Source organism: Tauraco erythrolophus, chromosome 4 (genome assembly GCF_009769465.1).
Source record: "Tauraco erythrolophus isolate bTauEry1 chromosome 4, bTauEry1.pri, whole genome shotgun sequence".
Classification (NCBI taxonomy): Eukaryota; Metazoa; Chordata; class Aves; order Musophagiformes; family Musophagidae; genus Tauraco; species Tauraco erythrolophus.
Window position 1 is genome coordinate 69,281,596 of NC_141468.1, and position 19,235 is coordinate 69,300,830.

The following is a 19,235-nucleotide window of genomic DNA, read 5'->3' on the forward strand; positions in this document are numbered from 1 at the left end:
CCAGGACAAAATAAGCAGGCTAAAGACAGGAGCTGCACATGTGCAGGGCAGCACATGGCCCTGGCATCAAACAGGAACCTCAACTTTGCTTTGACAACCCCATGCATCATACAGAAAAGAAGGTTTTACATGCTTTTGCTTTCTTTTTCTGAGGGAAAAGGGAGCTTGAACTGTATTGAGGACATATTCTTGACAAGTCTGAAGTAAATTCAGAAGGGCATCAAGGCTATTGAAGAGGGAAAGAGGAAATGGTAGAGATCAGAGCCACAGAGATTTTAGATTGGGAAACAAACAATCCCAGAAAGAAAAAGAGCAAAAGTAGAGGTACAAGCTGGACAGAGGGCTTTTGAGGGGGAGAAGAGAAGAATTGAAGAAAGAACTTAAAGAACGGAAGGATGCACAAGTGTCAGGGGAAATCACAGGAAAACGAGGAGGCTCCTGCTTTCTGCATAGGGGAGCTTTGGAGAGAAGTGTCGCTGCTGCTGTTCAGACCAGAAATGGGTATGCTGTTGCTCTCCTTATAACACGGTACAACCTTTATCCAGCGCACTGGAGGAAGAAACCATATAGTTCAGCACCAGAATGAACATCCATTTGGGAACCAAATGAACAGAAAGCGATGGTTTATGAAAGAGAAAAAAACGTTCCTCTATCAAACAGTATATGAAATCATTTTCAGATCTATAATATAACTACTATCAGAGAGACGTTCTCCCAAAGCACAAATTCAGGAGCAAGTTCCATGCAATGCAGGATTACCATGGAAACCTCTGTTTTATTCAACAGAAGATTAAATAATTGCTTTTTTTATGCTGAAGGTTGCTATTGCATCAAACGTTACCGCATGGAGAATCTTACAGTCTTGTATTGTCAAACAGATTTCTCTTCTGAAACAGACATCTATAGCATATCAGCTCTCTGTCGCTTAAACAAATGCTATTCCAAATGGAATATTCAGAATGAGTCAATGATTTGAACGTTTATGAAGATTGATTTAATTATAAAGGCCATTAGATTCCAGAGTAGGGAAGGAAAAGGAACATTTTACAACAGAAAAATCTATAGGAGCACACTGATGTGCAAGACCCTGCAGTTAATGATTTTTTATAACTGTGCTTGGAAAATACTGGGCAAAACTTATGATCTCAAGGGCAGAGATCCGTTCTACAGGCCATGCAATGAATGTTTAATCAGTACTGCATGGAGTCTACCAGCAGCAGTAGATGCTTTAGGTGGGGTTTATCTCTATTAACATTAGACATTTACGAAGTGGAAATCTGTAACTCGGCCAGTCACCCGGATTCCCTTTATAGTTCACAGATGAGAAACAGAAGTTTCATTGCATCTTACATACAAGACATCCAGAAAACACATCTAGATGAATGGCATCTTTTAAGCCTGATTCTCATAGAAAAGGTGCTGCTGTCTCCCACCAGCTTTAGGATTTGCCTTAAACCCAGCAGAAGTGTGCACTCAGAATGCCGAAACTAGGTAAAGAGTATTCAGTACACCAACAACCTAACATTCCCTTTAAGTAACAACTTCTACATCTTTGCAAACTTGTTTCACCTCACAGGTTGATGATTTATGCTCCATGCAAGACCCTTGTTTGCTTTATGCACATGATGCCACTCCTCTCCTCTGGAGTTAGTAGCCTTCCAGGTAGTCTTAAGAGTTATGACATTCAGGTATCTTCGCGATTAACGAGCTTGCAAATAAAGATCGACACATGCATTTCTCATACACACAACTTTGCTTTCTTGAAGAAAATCTTTAGGATGCCAGTGAAATCAATGGAGCTACCTTGGTTCACACCACCTGCAGAGTTGGTTCTTCATTTCCATTATGGCACTACACGTACTCTTCTGACGATGAACCTATGATGAATTTGTACACAGTACCAATGCCATGGCATGTAAATGTCCCTTCTCACCTCTCCCAGCTGCTGCTGCCACTGTCACTGAGCAACAAAGGACCTTAGAAGGTTGGAAGAGGTGAGATGTCACCTGTGTACTGCAGGGAGCACTGGAGAGATATGAAGATATCTTACTGCTTATAGACTAAAGCACAAGCAAGAAATTTGCATTGTCTTTGACCGTAAGGGAGGGGGAAAAAGCCTTGATATAATAGAATAATTTCTTGAGGATACTAATTTCCTTGCTTATTTGGGAGTTAAGAATTTATTGATGAAAGCATTGGACTTTAAAAAAAAATGTTTTTAGGTAACCTTTTAAAAAGCTAAACCCAAAAGCTCTTCTGAAGAAGCTGTGGGAGAAGGAAAGATGAGAGATGATTAATTACTGTCCAGCCAGGAGGAACCTTGTTACAGAAGGTAAGTGAAACTTTTACTCTGTGAAGGAGAGCAGAATAAACTGAATATCACAGGGGGATAAAGTAAGAATTCACGCTGGAGTGGGAAATTGCAGTAGCCTCAAAATTATTAGTGCTGGATTATAGCATTGGCTAGTTGATGAAATAGATTTTACTAGTGGAAAGTAATAAATCTCATGATAATGAAAACATGGGATTCTGAAGATCATAATTAACCATACAATAGCAGTATCACTGTGTACTTCTGAACATAAGAATCAGCCACATAAATCTACTGTTTGATTTCCACTTTAAAAAGCTCTATAAATGCAAATATACTGGAGGTTGATATTGGCATTTATAACACTTCACTCAAGGTTGTATTGACATTGCTATTCTCCAGCTTTATTTTCCAAGACACTCAGCAGCCCTTGAAAGTTTGCATGTTTTGCACAGTGTATACTCTAAGACTCATTCACCTTCATCCAGAAAATCTCTGACCTTGCAGAAAATAATTTCTGTCTCTCCTCCTAAGCACCCAACATACAGAGCTAAGCCTGTGCTCACTCAGCACACATATGTTTACTTTTACAGAGCTGGGACAGACGGTGAAACCATTTCCCTTACCTGGTTGCAAACATTGCTCTCAAGGATGAGAAGGTTGCTGCATCTTCCTTCAAAGCCTTTAATTCATTCCGTAGTTTGGTCATGGTTTCAGTCACCATTGCTTTTTCATTTTCATATTTATTCTTCAAATTGGCTAATGCCACTTCAGCTGTCTGAAAACACAAACAAGGATATATGCTTACGAAACAGATATCTGATAACAGCTAAGATGCCATGTTTGATTTTTACTTCATGGTAAAAGAAGTTAGACCTGAGCTTTATTGCACTGTACCCTTTAACGTCCTCTTTTAAGTTGTGCTCTGAAACCAGGAAAAGGAGAAAGCAGATGGAAGGACAAAGCCAATTTCAATGCACCAGCAACAACTCGACACCTTAACCGTCTCTACAAAACTGTGCAGCTGTATGTTGAGGACTTAGGCAAGTGAGTAAGTTACTACAGCTTAAGGAGCTGCTACCTTGTCTTTTCATATGCAATAAACAACTAGGTGTGTCCCCTGACCACGTTGCAAACGGAATGCACAGCATGTGAGACTCAGCCTATGTAGATGTGGCGGGAACTGACACGTTTTGCCTCAGGCTTCCTCTGCCAGCTGAGACTTTCCTTGGGCGAGGTGACTGCCAGGACCTGACAGCTTGCTTTAATGTCTGAACACTGGAAATGCCCACTGTTGTGCAAACCAGCATTACTCTGGCAGTTTTAAGCACTACAAAAAAAGAATTAGAAAAGTGTAAATTACAATTTTCACTTAACAGGAAAGCAAGGCTTTGTAGTCATCCTATTCCTTAATTTTTTCTGCTCCCTCCTTTCTTTGTTTTTAATTTCATCCATTAAATTTCTTAATTTATTGCCCTGCTGCTTTTAATAGTTACATTTGTGGGTTTTTTTGCAAGAGCTGAACCTTCTGTTTTACCTATGCAGTCTCATATCATTTTGAAGTTACTCAAAATACGTAGGTTCATAGAGGCTTTATACCTACTGTTGCTATGAGACATTTAAAATTATTGCCATTGAATGAGATGAAGAAAAAATGTTTCCTTTCACATCTATTCAGAAGGGGTTATGGTTGTTTTTTCACTTCATTTAGTGCATAATAAGTTGCTGCATTTCATAAAGGCAATCAATTTCCCCTGTTGATCTTGGGCGTTCTTGAGCCATCACCAGGGGAGAAAAGCATAGAAGAACATTAGTTTAAAGCAACCAGAAAAGGGACATGACAAAAGATGATAATGGCCAAACAGCTGGAAACTTATTTTAAACTCAGTTTTCTGAAACTCAATATATTTCCCACTAACAACGTCTCTTAACGAAAGGACATATTAGCACCTCCTACGAAAATACAACTCTATTAATTTGTGCCTGGGGAAACAGCAGTTAGAAATGGCAGTGTTAAAATAATTCCATTTTTTTCCCAATTGTACACTCACCAATAATGTTTTCTCTATTTTTACACTAGTTTACATCGAGAGAAGAGATTTTTAAAAATCACTAGTAATGACCTGTCATTTTAAATAGATGGGTTTTTCCACGCCACATTTGAAATCATCAGCAGTACGTGTTAAAAAATCAACCATTTAGGGATATATTCAAATAAACGCAGCTTTTCTCAACCTTGCTGACATATGCTTTGGTATAATGTAGGATGGTAGACAGCATCCTACGCCTTGGCAGGATAAAGCAAAAACTGTCAGCTTTCTATCTGTTTTCAGCCATAAGCAAAAATGTACATTCACAAATTAACATGGAGAAGGATTAACTATGTTTAACAAAACTACTTTTCTGAAGGGAAATTGTCATGGTTTGATGGGGCGGGGTGGGGGTTCTGGTGGCAGGAGAGGGGCTTTGCTCCCTGTGACCTCCCTGGTTTTGGAACCCGGTTAGACTTGGTTCTGGCCAGCAGATCGGACTGCCATCCCCCTCGGGGTTGAGCCAATCAGCGCCTCTGTGAATTGCCCTATTTAAGTCGGGACAAAGGAACCGGAAAAGGTGCTTTGTCCAGGAAGGAGGAGAGAAGGGAGGAGGGCACTGCCCCCCACTCCCTGGCTCCTGGCCTGCATCGGGCTGGCGCCGCCCACTGAGGATGGCAGCAGCGGAGCCAGCTGGGGAACTCGGGGAGCACCCCACTCCTGGGGTGCCCACTGGGCTGAGTTCACCTGGAGAGGACTGAGATCTGAGAGAAACAGCCGCATCGACAGCAGGTCAGTGAGGATGGAGCGGGAGGAGGTGTGCCGGAGCCGAGTTTCCCCTGCGGCTGATGGTGAGATGGCAGGCGGCCCCCCTGCAACCAGGATGGCCTCGGTGGAGTAGGGACCCACTCGCAGCCCGTAGAGAGAAGATGCCTGAGCCTGAGGACGGTCACGTTGGGACACACGACAAGGCAGAGAGGCATCTGGAGTCTGTGTGACGACCCACACCGGAGCGAGTGGCTACAACTCCCTAAGTATCCGAGACTGTGGTAAAGCCCACACTGGGGCAATCTGTGGGGAAGGATTGTTTCCAGTGGGCTGGACTCACGCTGGAGAAGTTTTTGGATTTTTCCTCGTGAGTAGGGGATCCACTGGAGCAGGTGAAAAGGGTGTAAGGACTCCTCCTCCTTTAGGAAAGAAGCAGCAGTAACAGCATGGGATGAACTGACCTGCACTCCCCCAGTCCCTGCCCCCTGCGCAGCTGGGGGGAGGAGGTAGAGCTGGGAGGAAAAGGAAAGGGGGGGGGGGAAGGGGGGAAGGAAGGAAGGTGTCAGTTTTAAGATCTGGCTTTGTTTCTTTTTATCCTCTCAAGTAACCGGTTTTGTTTCCCTTTGTCCTTTTAAGTAACCATCAATAAATTGTTTTGCTTTTAAGAAAGCCGAGTCTGTTTTGCCCGGGACCATGGTTGGTGGGTGCTCCCTCTGTTCTTGTCTCAACCCTCAGTCCCTTCATTATATTTTTCTCCTCTCTGCTTTACTGGAGAAGGAGAGACTGTGTGAGTTTTATTTGCTGGATCAGCCTAAAATCACAACAGAAATCTAGGAAACAGTGCATCAGAGGACAAATTCCTATTTAACAGATATGATTAAATCACATTTATTTAAGAATTTTCAGGTCACTAATGAGGCAGAAGTGATTTATGAGAGAAGAGGTAGATTCTATATCTCAAACCAAGTTCTGCTTTGCCCCTAAGGCAGGAATTCAGATGTTTTTGCTTTGTAAGAGAAATACAGCCCCATGTCCATTAACCTATCATACCTCATCTTTGAATAAACAATTCATGTAAAGATTTTTCCTTTGTTTAGGAATAAAAATGAGTTAAAGATATGTGCCACCTAATGCCAGACTTTTAAAAAAAATTGTTAAATTGTTTCAGCAGTGAGATTACATATTCCATGTAAGCCTAATAATTTACACATCACGGAAACAGTGCACAGTGATCAGACAGATCCCTACGTTTTAGTCTGGATGTCAGGGTAAGTTAAAAGGACATGTAACACTACAGGATGAAAAATAACTTAGAAATATAATTTACTTGGTCAATAAAGGTAACAGAGGAAGGACTGTGTCAAATCTTCAAACCTTTTTTTTTCTTTCTATTCGAGTTTTCCATAAAACAACATAGAGAAGACAAAGCATAAATTGCAAAACCTACTGGAAGTGCCTGGTGGCTCTCCACACACTAGACAAGCTTTTGAACATGGGTACCCCTTTGCAGGCTGTCAAGGGTTGCCCTTCTGAAAGTCTCTGAAGTGGAAAATGAATGGGTGCAAGTGCTCTACTAGAGAAGCAAATAAAACTAAGAAAAATATGCTTTTAAGAGGCAAGAGAAAGAAGGGGGAAGCAAGCTGGGGAAGCTTCCTTTGGAAACCTGCAGACAGGCTGGCAGGGCCAGCAGAACAGCAGCGTATCGCTTTAGCATCAGGTTTAAGAGGTCCTTGTAAGAGCTGGTTGGCACCAAACAGTGAGGATGCACAGGATACCTACAGCTCATCAGTTTAGGACCTGGATGCTGACTGAAGCTGATTGCCATCAGACTCCTCAGCTCAAAGAATGCCATTTTACAATGCAGCTAAGTCTACCTATATTGGCTAGCTGTCACCAAAAGGATAAATATCTGGCCTTTACCCATACCCACCCTTTGCACACCTGGTGGTTTTCTTCTACGGTTACTGTGAGCCAGTTTGGAGAGCCTGAAGAGGCAGAAAACTCACCTGAAGCACCCTGAAGTCAGAATGTGTGAAGGAGAGTGGGGCTGAGGGGAGAAGGTGAAACTTGGACTCCATCTTCCAGAGGTACCTATGTGTCTGGTCACCTCAGCTGTACTGCCATACTGTGCCAAGAGTGACAGGGTCAAAATGACCTGAAGCCATAGCTTCATGTTACTCTTCCTCCAGCGCTAGCTCTAGTCTAAATTATTTATATTTGTTCCCCATCTCAGCCAGTCTCCAAAATTGTGCCCATGGAGCCATATATGTGAGGCTGTGCCTGAACCCAGTTCTGTGGGATAATCTGGACTTTAAAGACCAGGGGTGAATGGTGTGTTCAGAGGGTGCTCTGAAAGGAAAGATGGGGCAACATCTCCAAGCAGTGGGTGCCAGAAGGCAGCAGACACCCAGGACCTGGCTTTAACAGCTCTTTCTGAAGCATTTGATTTTAAACTGTGGTTAACTACAGAACTGTGTCAGAGAAATTAGAGAATGTAGCTCCACATAAAAATGCAACCTCTGAGCAACATACATGGAAATGTAGAGCACAAAAAAAAAGTACTTTATTTTTTCACACAAGAAAGCAGAACAGTAGCCTGTTGTTTCAATGCAGAAATCATACATGCTATGAGATTTTTTTCACCCAGCACTCTCTCTATAGCATCAGGGCCTTTGTTTCTACATCAGGTACTGTGTGTCTGGGGTTATCCAGCTATGTTTTCTGAAAGACTTTCATGGATATCTTGGTTATGGGAGCTGGAGACACCATAGTTACTACCAATACACATGTGAAGGTCTTGCTGACTCAACTCCCCATCAGACCATTTACCTACGAGAAGAACCAATCGTTTTTCAATCAGAACTTCAGGATATTAATTTCCCCTTATAGGCGGCTTTGCTTTCTGAATGTTATTAGAAATCAAAATCAATACCATTATCGAGCTGGTCCTAAAGGTTATTATATCATTAATTTGATATTACTTTACAATTTATGCTACTTGTTAATGCTAATGCTACTTAGGTTTGCTGCACAAAACTGATGCTGATGTAGTAATTATGGCTATATGAATAAATGGATACATAAATCAAGACAAGGTAAGCAAGCAAGCTAGCAAAATATATGTGTCTTGCTATCTCGAGCAATTGATTTAATAACCTTTTCTTTTTTTTCCTGGGCTTGGGTTTCCAGCTTCTTAGAGCAAACCTTGCCCTTTTTTTTGAATTATAGAGTTTTGTGTAGTCTGTTTGCGGCGTAGCCTAAGCTTATTTGAAAAAAAAAAAAAAAAAACTAAAGAAAATACAGCAAGATTAAAAAGAAATATCACCAAGTGTGTTGAACGAGGCAAAATCTTGTCAGGTTCAAAGGGAAATTTGTTGTATGCTGTTAAAGATTTAAAGGGTGCGACTGCACTGCTGGAGTGCCAGGCCCACTGTGGGAAGAGGGGACAGAAACAGAGACGCCTTTGGGGCTCTCCTGCAGTCGGGTAAGTGCCTGTGAAGACAAGGGAACACGATTCAAGTCGAGAGGCAGAAATCCTCTTTCTTTTCTCTTCCGATGAACCTTTTGGCTGGAAAACAGAGGATGCCAGTGCACTGTGACAAAGTGTATTGTCAGGAAAACTACAATTCTCATTTTAATCTGGCGTTGCGATACTTCTAGTGGTCGCTAGATAGCACCCGTGCCTCCCTGGTTACGGGGTGACTTTACTACCGAATACAGCCCGAAATACCAGACCGAGGGGCCTGCTGCTGGTCTTCCTCCCTGGATCTGAATGGCGAGATTCTCTAGGAATCCCTTCTCTAGGAAGGCCAGGTCTTGCCATTTTTACTGTGCACTCGATTGTGCTCATCTGGCTTTCCAATATTATTTCAACCAAAAAAGCTTCACCTGAAGTGTCTCTTCTTTGGAGTTTTGCGATAGTATTTCTACAAAGCATGATGAGCGGTGATGTGGACCCTCTGGAAGATGAGGATGGGCCAGGGCCTCCAGCCCCCCTCCAGCTGCAGGCTTCCCTCTCGTAGGGGCTGCCGCAGCTCTCCCCTGCTACCTCGGGCACCAGCAGTGTCTTACCATACTACATAACGGATGAAAAGACATAGTTTTATATTAACATGAGCTTCATTAAGACTTGAGGAAGGTTTTTAACAAATGAAAATTCTAGCTCTTGTGGTTCTGGAGCAAACGGGACAAACTGAACTAGATGTCCTCTGTAGGCTCGTCTGAACTGAAAGCCACAAAGGAAAAATGTTCCCAGCCTATTGCAGCTTAAAAACTTCACTATTTTGAGGATAAGAATTCAAGGGGATGAATCTTGCCTCATGTTTTTTGAACATGAGATGTGCTTTAGATCCTGGGATACACCCATCACTTGAGGCTGACAGTACTGCTAGCACATAATAAAACTCCCCCCTCGCCTCAACCTCCCACCCCCATAACTTTAAATTTCTCCTATCCATTTATATTATTATGTCTTTTAACTTGAAATTTTGAAGACGTTGACATTAGGTTTGCATGAACAGCACTGCAAGATTCCACACCCAGTTGTACAGTTACCAAGATCTGTGCTGCTATCCAATAAATAAAAATTTAATTAATAGCACCTCCTTACTCAGCAGATCTATCTTTCTCATTTCAGTGAGCATGCTTTAGGATGATGCTTTATTACTGACAGCAATAAAAAAGCAAGAGCAAGCTAGATTCTCTGGTAGTATCAAAAAAATAAATGATAGCTCTATGCTAATGGAAAAAATCTTTAATTTGGAATCTAAACCCATACACCTCAATTATATCTTAATTACATTTTAATTACATGGAAAATCCACATATAATTGCTCAGAGCTAATACTGCTTAGCTAGAGATGGTATTTAATTACTTGAATTAATATTTAACATGCGTTGTACTGGAGGAGGGGAAATGCTATAAAAGACTCAATGCATACTGAAATATTGCTGCAATTTAAAAATCCCCAGTACTCTAGAAATGCAGTTACAGATCCAACAATCAATTAAACTTGAAACTGTAACTTCAAATTACTTGACTATTGGGAATTTTAACACTGAAATCCCATCACTATCATTAGCTAATAGTATCCTAAGCTGTTAACCAGGATTCATGCCCCCATGTGTTGGTGATCCCTGCACTGCTTTTAGATGAGAAAAGTCCCAGGCAATCTGGAATGATGAGTCTGCTGCTGCAGCCTCTTGCATTCAGGCTGAATTCTGGCCATAAGTAGATGCACCAAAGTAAATAAAACTATTTGCATGCTTAAATTTAACCTTCTACAGTGTTTGCGGACCTGGAATCGAACAGATGCAAAGGGCTTGGGAGGATACACTGTGCAAAAAAAAAAATGACAGTTGTCTTTAAAAATAAACTTTACATGGTCCTCTGTTGGCATTTGACATAAAATGCGGTAAAATTCTCAGTTTATTTGCAATGGCGCAACATCAAAAATAGAGTGGTTTGATGATTTTTTTTGAGCTGTGAAAATTTCCAAAATAACAATTTGATTTTTTTTATTCCCTTAAAATATAACTTTACAGTGAATCCTTCTCAAAATAAAAAATTGCAGTTACTGTTTCAGTCAGCTTTATCATGTAGTAATAATGTCTCTTTCTTAAAATAATCAAACCCCTGATTTTATTTCTTGAAGGATTAAAAACATTACAATGACAGAAGAAATTCTTTCTGACTAAAGAGATCGATAGATAATTAAAAAAAAATACATACAACCACTTGTAATGAAAGTAACTCAGCATTTCACCTACAGTCTTATCAACGAAATGTCCAGCTTCTGTATAGCCCAAAGCCACTGGTCACACTCTTACGCCTGCTATTCTCTTCCGAAGGTGTGCTTTAGCTTTTGTGGCATTTATTTTTAATCCCCTTAAATTTGCTGGAGGGACATTCGAGTTTTGCAGCCTGTGGAGTGTTACCAAGGGCCAAGAAGAATGCGATGGGTTGCTTGGGCCACCTGCTTCACTAAACCCCACCGGTGGGGCCACCTGCAGCTGCTGAGGTGCTGGCCCAGGTGGTCTCCCTTAGACTTTTGCCTTCCCCATCACCCCAGGGCACACCCCTGAGAGCCTCTCCATGCACACTCCATTTTGTTTACCAGTGTTGGAAATCTTTTTGTTTATCAATAATAATAGGAAGACTCCCGTGCCTCAGGCTGGGTGGTAGCTGATCCCTCCCTGCCCCTCTGCTTTTCTCCTGCTCCACAGGAAAGGCTCTTCTGCCTGTGCCCTAAACCATAAAATTAAGTCAGAGAGATATGTATAACTTGCACAGGGTTATGAAGTTCCAGTCTCTTACAATTTACAATGGTGGGTGCTGAGAAAAGAAGAGCTAAAGAGCTGAAAGAGGAGGCGGGGAGGGAGGGAAGAAAGGTCTGCCCTCACCATGATTGAGTGAGAGGCTAAATAACCTGTGAGTAAAATCTCTCTCCTGAAATACTCCTGGGAAAACTTGTAAGTGACCTGTATAAATAACAGACGCTCCCGACTGACTGCTTTATTAGCATCTTACCTGCTTGTTGGCTTTCAGCACCGCTCTCAGGGTTGCGATCTGCTCCCGCTTTGTACTCAGGAGTGATTTCAGTTTCAGTATCTCTTCCATTAAGGCCTCCTTGTCCTTATCGATCATGGGCGCCAGCTCCCGAGCCGCGGCACGCTGGCGCGACAGCTGCAGCGACCGATCGACAGCCTTCTGCAAGTGCTTGATTTGGTCCCTTATTATGGCATTGAGGTTGTAGATGTTCATCGGCTCTTTGCGGATGTCACTGGTATCAGAGACAGGGGAGGAAGGAGGGGCTGTGATGACAGGAGAAATAGTAGGTGTTTTCGTCGGGCTCTGCTCCTTGCCAGGCTCCGTGGCCTCTTTTGTCACCTGCTCGGTCGGGGTCTTGGCTTCTACGGGTGATGCCACCCCTCTTCTGGTGAGCCGCGGGGAAAGGAGACCTCGAGGGTCGTCCGGTCCTTTCAGGCTGCCGCTGCGGGTGACTCTGCTTTGCCTGTAATAGTCCAACATGACCCTGTTTGGTGTCTCGTTGTTGCACAGGCAGACGTGATGGTAGAGCTGAGCCAGCTCCTCGCTAAATGTCACCAGCTCGTCCTGGGCGGTGTTGAGGGTATTATGGTTTTCATTTGCTATGCTTGTCATCCTTTGCAATTCCTTTTCCATGTGGACCATTTTTTCCTGGCTTTCCTTTGTCGACTTCTCCAGGTTTGTCACCTGTTCATCGTACGTCTGGATTCTGCTCTCGTACTTGGCCTTCTCTTCTGTGTAGTTTTCCACGTATTTATTGTATTTCTCCTTTAAGGCTTTGATTTCTGCTTTAAGGTCTATCACCTCAGTAACAGCTACTTTGTATTTACATTCTAGGATCTCCAAGCCATTGATGTCCACTTCGTAGTCGTGTGCTTCCTGGCCGGGGTCTCGGCCCTTCTCACAGTCAAGCTCAGCTTTCAGCTCCTTGTTGCTCTGCAGGCCCCTCATGGCGTTGACGTGCTCCGTGAGCCTGTGGACTCGCTCGTGTTGCTCGGTCAGGGCTCCCTTGGTGTGTTCCAGCTGTGTCTGAGACTCCTGCAGGTTGGCCAGGAGAATGGCCTTCTCTCTTTCCACCTGCAACAGAGTCAAAGTAAGAAACCTGGATCTCATCCCACCTGTGCTTTTCTGCTGAACATCAAACCCTGCAATCGCGTTCATCTGTTCCACTCCCCTACTCTTCTGCGTATGCAACTTGAAGGCTTCAAAGATATTTTAGCCATACATCCCTAAACCATAAAAGTCAGAGAGATATGTATAACTTGTACGGGGTTATGAAGTTCCAGTCTCTGTTACAATTTACAATATCACTAGGTTGCAATTTTACGTGTTGCCCACTGAAGAATCACTCGGTGGCCAAGCACTAAACTAGAGTGATGATACAGGATTTATTATGACATATGTTCCCTGAATTTTAATAGGCATGAACTGCATTCGCTCTCAACTATCAGTCAACTCTAAGCCTTTCCACTGGTACATACACATTTCTTAATGGAGGTTGAACTCATATTTCCCATAAATAGCTCTACCAACCCTTCACAATATTTATTTATAACTTTGGACTGTTGCAAACTTTCATTAAGGCTTGATTACTGAATGCAAATGTGGTAAACAAATGGCTGTGTACATTTCCACAGATTAGATTAAGTAACTCACTACGTGTGAATGTTAACACAGATCAGGAGACTGAGCGCATGCAACTCCCAGGACTCCTCATCCCTGGCAGTTCACTGTAAGAAAAATCCATCCTGTTAAACAAAAGGCAGAAAAAAGTAGGATTTGTGTTATGCTACCAAACCACTGGTCCTGACCTATTAAGTTCCTTTCCAAATATCCATAGAGAAATGTGCATGTCAAACAGCAGAAGCAGTCATGGAGGACTCCCCTAGAAGTTTTAATACGCAGCATCTTACAGCAAATGAACCAAAAAAAAAAAGTAAAGTTTGATCTGCTCAGGTATTTGTTACTCATGATAACACCCCTGAAAGACTCCCATTTCAAGTTTTAAGTGTAATGCTCCAACTTTTCTTCTGTGCCTTTGTCCTGTTCTGAGTTGTGAGTTGGGAAGCAGAGGAAAGCACAAGGAGATGGGATCCTTCGTGCTTTTATAGCTTTTGCAACAGGATCCAGAGCCTACCAGGGTTTCTCCTCTCTCTCTCCCACTTTTGCAGTATCTTAGCCCTGTGTTTACATATGCAGTGAAAACAGCACACTCTCCCCTGAGTGGCTGTCAGTTCAGAAAAAACATTTAAAAAGTCTTTCCTTCCCTATCAGCATCCCCCCAGGTAGCGTTTGGAAGACAGTCAAATCTTACTTCTTACTGAAGGAAAAGAAAAGCCTTTTAGAGATGGAGAGGGTATTAATGCCATCTCACAAAATGTTCCAAGCACTGGCTGCTGCTCAGAAGTATTAAAGCATATGATGATCCCTTGGTTTTACAAACGCAGTTTCAAAACATGGCCTCTATTAGAACCTGCAATCAACTGCAGGCAAAAACTGTAAGAATAAAAATAGAAGCCATGTTAAAAACATCTAAAAAAAATTCAGCCTAGTTTTCTCATGTACAGATGACTGATGGCTTAAGAATTAAAAAACCAGGGCCAAACCTCATAATTATTTTATGATCCAGGAAGAGTCTGTCTCCTTAGATGAACAGCGCTCCATTTTAGGCACTACATAGTCTGTGCAGAAGAGGACAGCTGAGTACCATGAGTATATTGGTATCTTTTTCCATTTGATGTTGTTCCCCCATTGTTGCCCCAGTCTGACAGCCATCCCCCTTACTGCTCAACACCTGTGTGAGCCCACTCTTGTTGAGAAAAATCCGTAATAGTGCAACCTTCCCCGTTGCCAAGAGCATCTTCTTAAAACGTTGCTGCTCTCCACAGATTTCTTGGTCAGACCTGTCCTGAAGAACCTCAGAGAGCGACCCAGCAGAAGCCTCTTCACTAGCTTTCCTCTGTTTTTTCCACTGAGTAATCTGCCCAAGATTTGCTCTCCCCAGAAACTTTCAGCTGAACTCTAGTTGGTACCACCTGGTATAGCAGGCTTGGATGTTAATTGCTCACCCTCATCAGATAACAAAGGTATTTTACTCCTTCAAGCTGGAAAAGACAACTCCACGTGTGCATGAAAATCTGAGTTTTGCTTAATTAAAAGGACCATCTCACCTTATGGTGAGAAGTGGTATGGAAAATAATGATGCACACCTTAAAAAGCCAACTGCCTTTGGTGTGTAAGGTGTATGGGTTCTCTGTGGGCACGGAAGTACGCAATTAACCGTAGATCGCACTAGTGTAAAAATAAATATAGAGTTTACAGCCAGAGAGCTTTTCCTTTGAGAAACCAACTCAGTGTTAAAGCAGCACAGTGTTTCAGCGTCTGCTTAAATTAATCAGACAGAATTGATCCTGCCAGATTACCAATCTCAGCTGTCGTACTCTATCATGAAGGAAAACTGTAACAGAGCTAATTAGGATCTTTATGATCATTTCTCTGCTGAACATGAGTTCTAGAAACAAATACATCTTACAAATAGAAAGGATCGCTTCCAGAGAAAAGATACAACTTCTAAAACCCATACACCAACTTGGACAGTAGGTAAAATGAAATATGTAGATCTACTAAATTTTACTCATTCTGGTCCAGTAATTATGGTTTAAGCTAATCGCTTCTGATAAAGTTATAAATATATGCTCCTACTTCCAAGGGAAAAAAAACCTCCAAAGCTCCAACTCAGCCCTGAGCACACCTTCTGCATGTTAATGGCTCTGCTGTTTCCAAGCAAGGTAATTATATTCCTTGTTCTAGACAACACTATACTCTTATTTCCACCCACAGCAAACTTTTGGGATTTGCAGTTATTTTCACTACAGTTGGTGGAGTTTTTCTTGACACTGAAATGAGTAGCTAAAGTAAGGATCTTCATCATCTTAAAATGAAAATAAAAGCAATTCAAAAGTAGCTGTACCTGTTTTGCTATGCATCCTTACCTTCAAAGATTTCAGTTTGAGGAGATTTCTTTCACAATTTGCTCCATAGTTCGCAATTATGGAAGCTAATTTTACCATTGCTATTTGTGTTTTTTATTATTATTATTTATTTAAATTAATGTCAAAATATCACTGAACGATTCCTAGTGGAGACTGGAACAAATTAACGGGAAAAGTCAGCTCAATAACCCTGAGTATTAGCCGTATCATATTTGTCAGAGAGTACCAGGCAGCTGGAGGAGAGTGCTAGAAACTGGGCTGCATGACCTTTTTTCCCTCCCTTTCTTTTTTTAAGAGAACTTATTCTAAGTTTTCCAAACATGATATTGGCCTCACGAGTACCATGGAAGGAAGAGAGGAGTCCTAGGCTTTAAAGATGAGATAGAGAATTCTTTCCACTGGACAAAAAACATGAAGGAAGTGCAGAAAGCTTGAGCTTTTCAGAAAAAAATCTCGGAATACGAGAATTTTCTGCAAGACATTTGTTACCTAGTGGATTTAAAAGACGGAAAGGGAACAGCAACAATTAAATCTCTCCTGGGACCAGCACAGATCATGGAGCAGCAGCATGCTAAAGCTGCAGAAGGAATTATATCTATTATATTACCTGTTTTGTGAAGGATTGTTTTTTTGAGATTGAAATGTGAAAAAATTTGCCATACGTATAAAATGGCAAATCTGAAGTTTACTTCTCTCAAAAGAGAAGCCTGCTGTCCTATAGACATAAAAATAATTCACAAGAGAGGGTCAGTTCCTTCAGCAACTCTGTCAGAGTACGGCCTTTCCAGAGAAAAAAGAGGAACACATAACAAATATTGAGATATGGCTGAATGAACACCACATGGCAAACACACTGTAGAGGAGAAAAAAAACACAGTTTTGCTGAAGAATTACCTTTTGTCAGCTTGAACTTGATTAAATCTCCCATCCACTATGAGGAAAATTTTTGGAGGAATTTTTCACTTTTAATTTGTGTGACCCAAGGTGAGCTGATGCAACTCAACAGAGAAGATGATCAATTTATAAAAAGTGCACATCAGCGTTTTGCTGTAAGCCTTCTCAGTAACTAAAGAAATCAGGTTTCCAGCTAGGTCTAGTCTTTCTTTTTAAACCGTAGATCTTTTATCAGGATCAGAATGCCAAGCAATGGTGGCAACTATTGGCATGAGGGTGCTGGGGCCCAGCAAAGTCGTTGTGACCAAAAAGTTGTTACATTTATCTTCTAGGGTCCTTCTAGGGTCCTAAGTCTGAGGCTGAAGACTCTCAGAAGGCTGCCTCTTTGTTTAAGAAGTGTAAAATAAACACGTTTTTAAGTCAGAGATAACAAAAACAGTTGCAGTATCTTTCATGCAGTTGTTTGCCGATTCATCAAGCTCAATAGTTAATTTAATAAAATCAAGACAAAACATACCCAAAACAATCTTTTTTTTTTTTCATTTCCAAGTAGCTTTCACTCCAAATTTATATTGCATATACTTCATTGTAAATTATGGTTAAAAACGTGAGCATTTTAAAGCATTTCTTCTGAAGCTGTGTTTTTTTCATTTTTAACATTGAATTTCTGAATGAAATCAAAAGCTACATATAAGATATACGTGCATATATTATATACATAAATGTATATGTACATACACGTGTATTTTTGTATACGCATGTATACACAAAATACATACACTATTTACATTTTAATACTGGAAAAGTTTGACAGAACTTTTCATATAAAAAAAAAATCCTAAATTTCAAGCTTTCCCACTTAAATTATGTATGATTGCATCAAAGCTGTTTGTGCAAAGCACTAGATGTGATCAGTGTTTGCCATGTCACAGCTCAGATCAAAACTTCCCACCGTGAGTTCAGCAGTGAAGTAAATAAAACAATTAACTCTTCAGCAAATATAGGACGGGTCACGTAGGGATTTATTGTTCTCTAGCAAGCACTGAAAATCGGGTTTGCTCTACTTTACTTCCAAATCACCTTTTGTATTTTAAGCAGTAAAGGATTTACATTTACTCTCTTTAGAGGAAGCACTTCTAGAAAGCCTGCAGCTAGAAAATGCTGGATGTTTCCTTGATGGTGCCAAAGCCTTTCAAGCTCTTGTGGCTGAGAAGATGCTCAACAGCCTATCAGCAGGACTCTTGCTCTGTGTGGCACTGTACCCCTTTCTAAGATGATGTCAGCGTTGGGGCCGGCAGCTTGAGTTTTCATCTGGCTTGCATCCCAGGCTCCTATTCCGGTTATGGCTGGGCTGGGCTTGGACAAATAAGAGAACAAATGCTGGTAGTATGGTCCCCAAGGCACCCCCTGCAGCCCACGCACCCGCTGGGTCTGCCAGCGTGGACAAGGGCACTCTGTGACATCTCACAGGCCACATGCTCTCTGAGCACGCAGTTATTAAGAGGAGCGCTCCTCTCCTTTTGTTCTCTCTTGATGGTATGCCAAATCTTGCTCAAACTGAATTTAACGGCAAAAACTCCCTCTGACTTGCAAGGGAGCATAACCAAGTCTGTCTGTATTTTAGCGGGTTTTCTTCCAGACAGCTTTGTCATACTGAAAAGTACTTTTTTCCACTTGCAATTTCAGGGACGTTTCCCATTATCAAAGCAAGAAAAAAAAGAATCTAACCATCTGCAACCACATCCCTTTCTCCTCTTTGCACTAAACGTCTGCTCAGATCACACGGACTTTTGCAGACAGATACTCTGTTTGCTTGGGGATACTTCTAGCAAAACCTGAATATGAAGAAACACCAAAGAAGTCTGAGAACAGGACATATGTGGTCAACAACGTCACTAGGAGGAATCATTGCAAAAGCTGGCACTAGGGTCCACAGGATGTGTGTCTAAACACTTCAGGACACTAAATTCAGCTCTTACCTGCATGAGTTGCTGCTTCAGTTTCTGTATTTCAGATATGTTGAGCTCACTGAAGAGGTCAGAGACGGGGTGCAGAGATTCTCCTTTCCTACCCGTGGGAGTTCGGTAGTCACCATTGAGTTTCACGAGAGGCCCGTGGATATGTCCGTTCATTTTGTCGTCATTGTTGGGCTCTCCTCCATCCTCTGCAAACTTCAATCCATCTACTGATATATTAATATGGTTGTTATACATACTATCATTGAGGTTGATATACTGGGAAAGTTCCTTCCTCAGATTGTTCTTTTGCTCTCTTTCATTTTTTAAAGTTTCCAGAGCTTCCTCCAGCTGATGCTCAGCAATCTCCTTCAGCCGGATGGCATCTTCCAGCTGACTATTAAGCAACACTGTCTCCTCCTCAAATCGTTTAATCTCATGCTTTAAGCCTTCATATTCAACCTGAATTAGACAAGACAAAGAACATTCATAATACTAAAACTTAAGTCATGAAAACCTGCCATTTATCAGCCTTATTGAAATAGGTGTTACAGAAAACACAGTTTGAAATACCAGACATTGCCTGCAGCTGCAAAGAAATGGCTGCACAGAAACCACAAGTGGAACTCGCTCTGTTAAATACTCGACTGCTCACTTTTTCAGCACATAAGAATCAAGAAATATAACACCACCTTTTTCTGAGTAACTTATAACATTAAATAATGTATTTCATGGAAA

General features: G+C 41.6%; 1 protein-coding gene across 1 annotated transcript in view; it reads right to left on the reverse strand.

Annotated features, from left to right (window-relative positions):
- BICD1 (BICD cargo adaptor 1) overlaps positions 1–19,235 on the reverse strand; it is a 179,987-nt gene that overhangs the window by 26,042 nt on the left and 134,710 nt on the right. The window contains exons 4-6 of the mRNA XM_086610395.1: positions 18,522–18,959; positions 11,639–12,733; positions 2,938–3,089 (exon numbers count right to left, since the gene is read on the reverse strand). Of these exons, the coding sequence (XP_086466521.1) occupies positions 2,938–3,089; positions 11,639–12,733; positions 18,522–18,959 (1,685 nt within the window). The remainder of the gene's footprint in view (positions 1–2,937; positions 3,090–11,638; positions 12,734–18,521; positions 18,960–19,235) is intronic.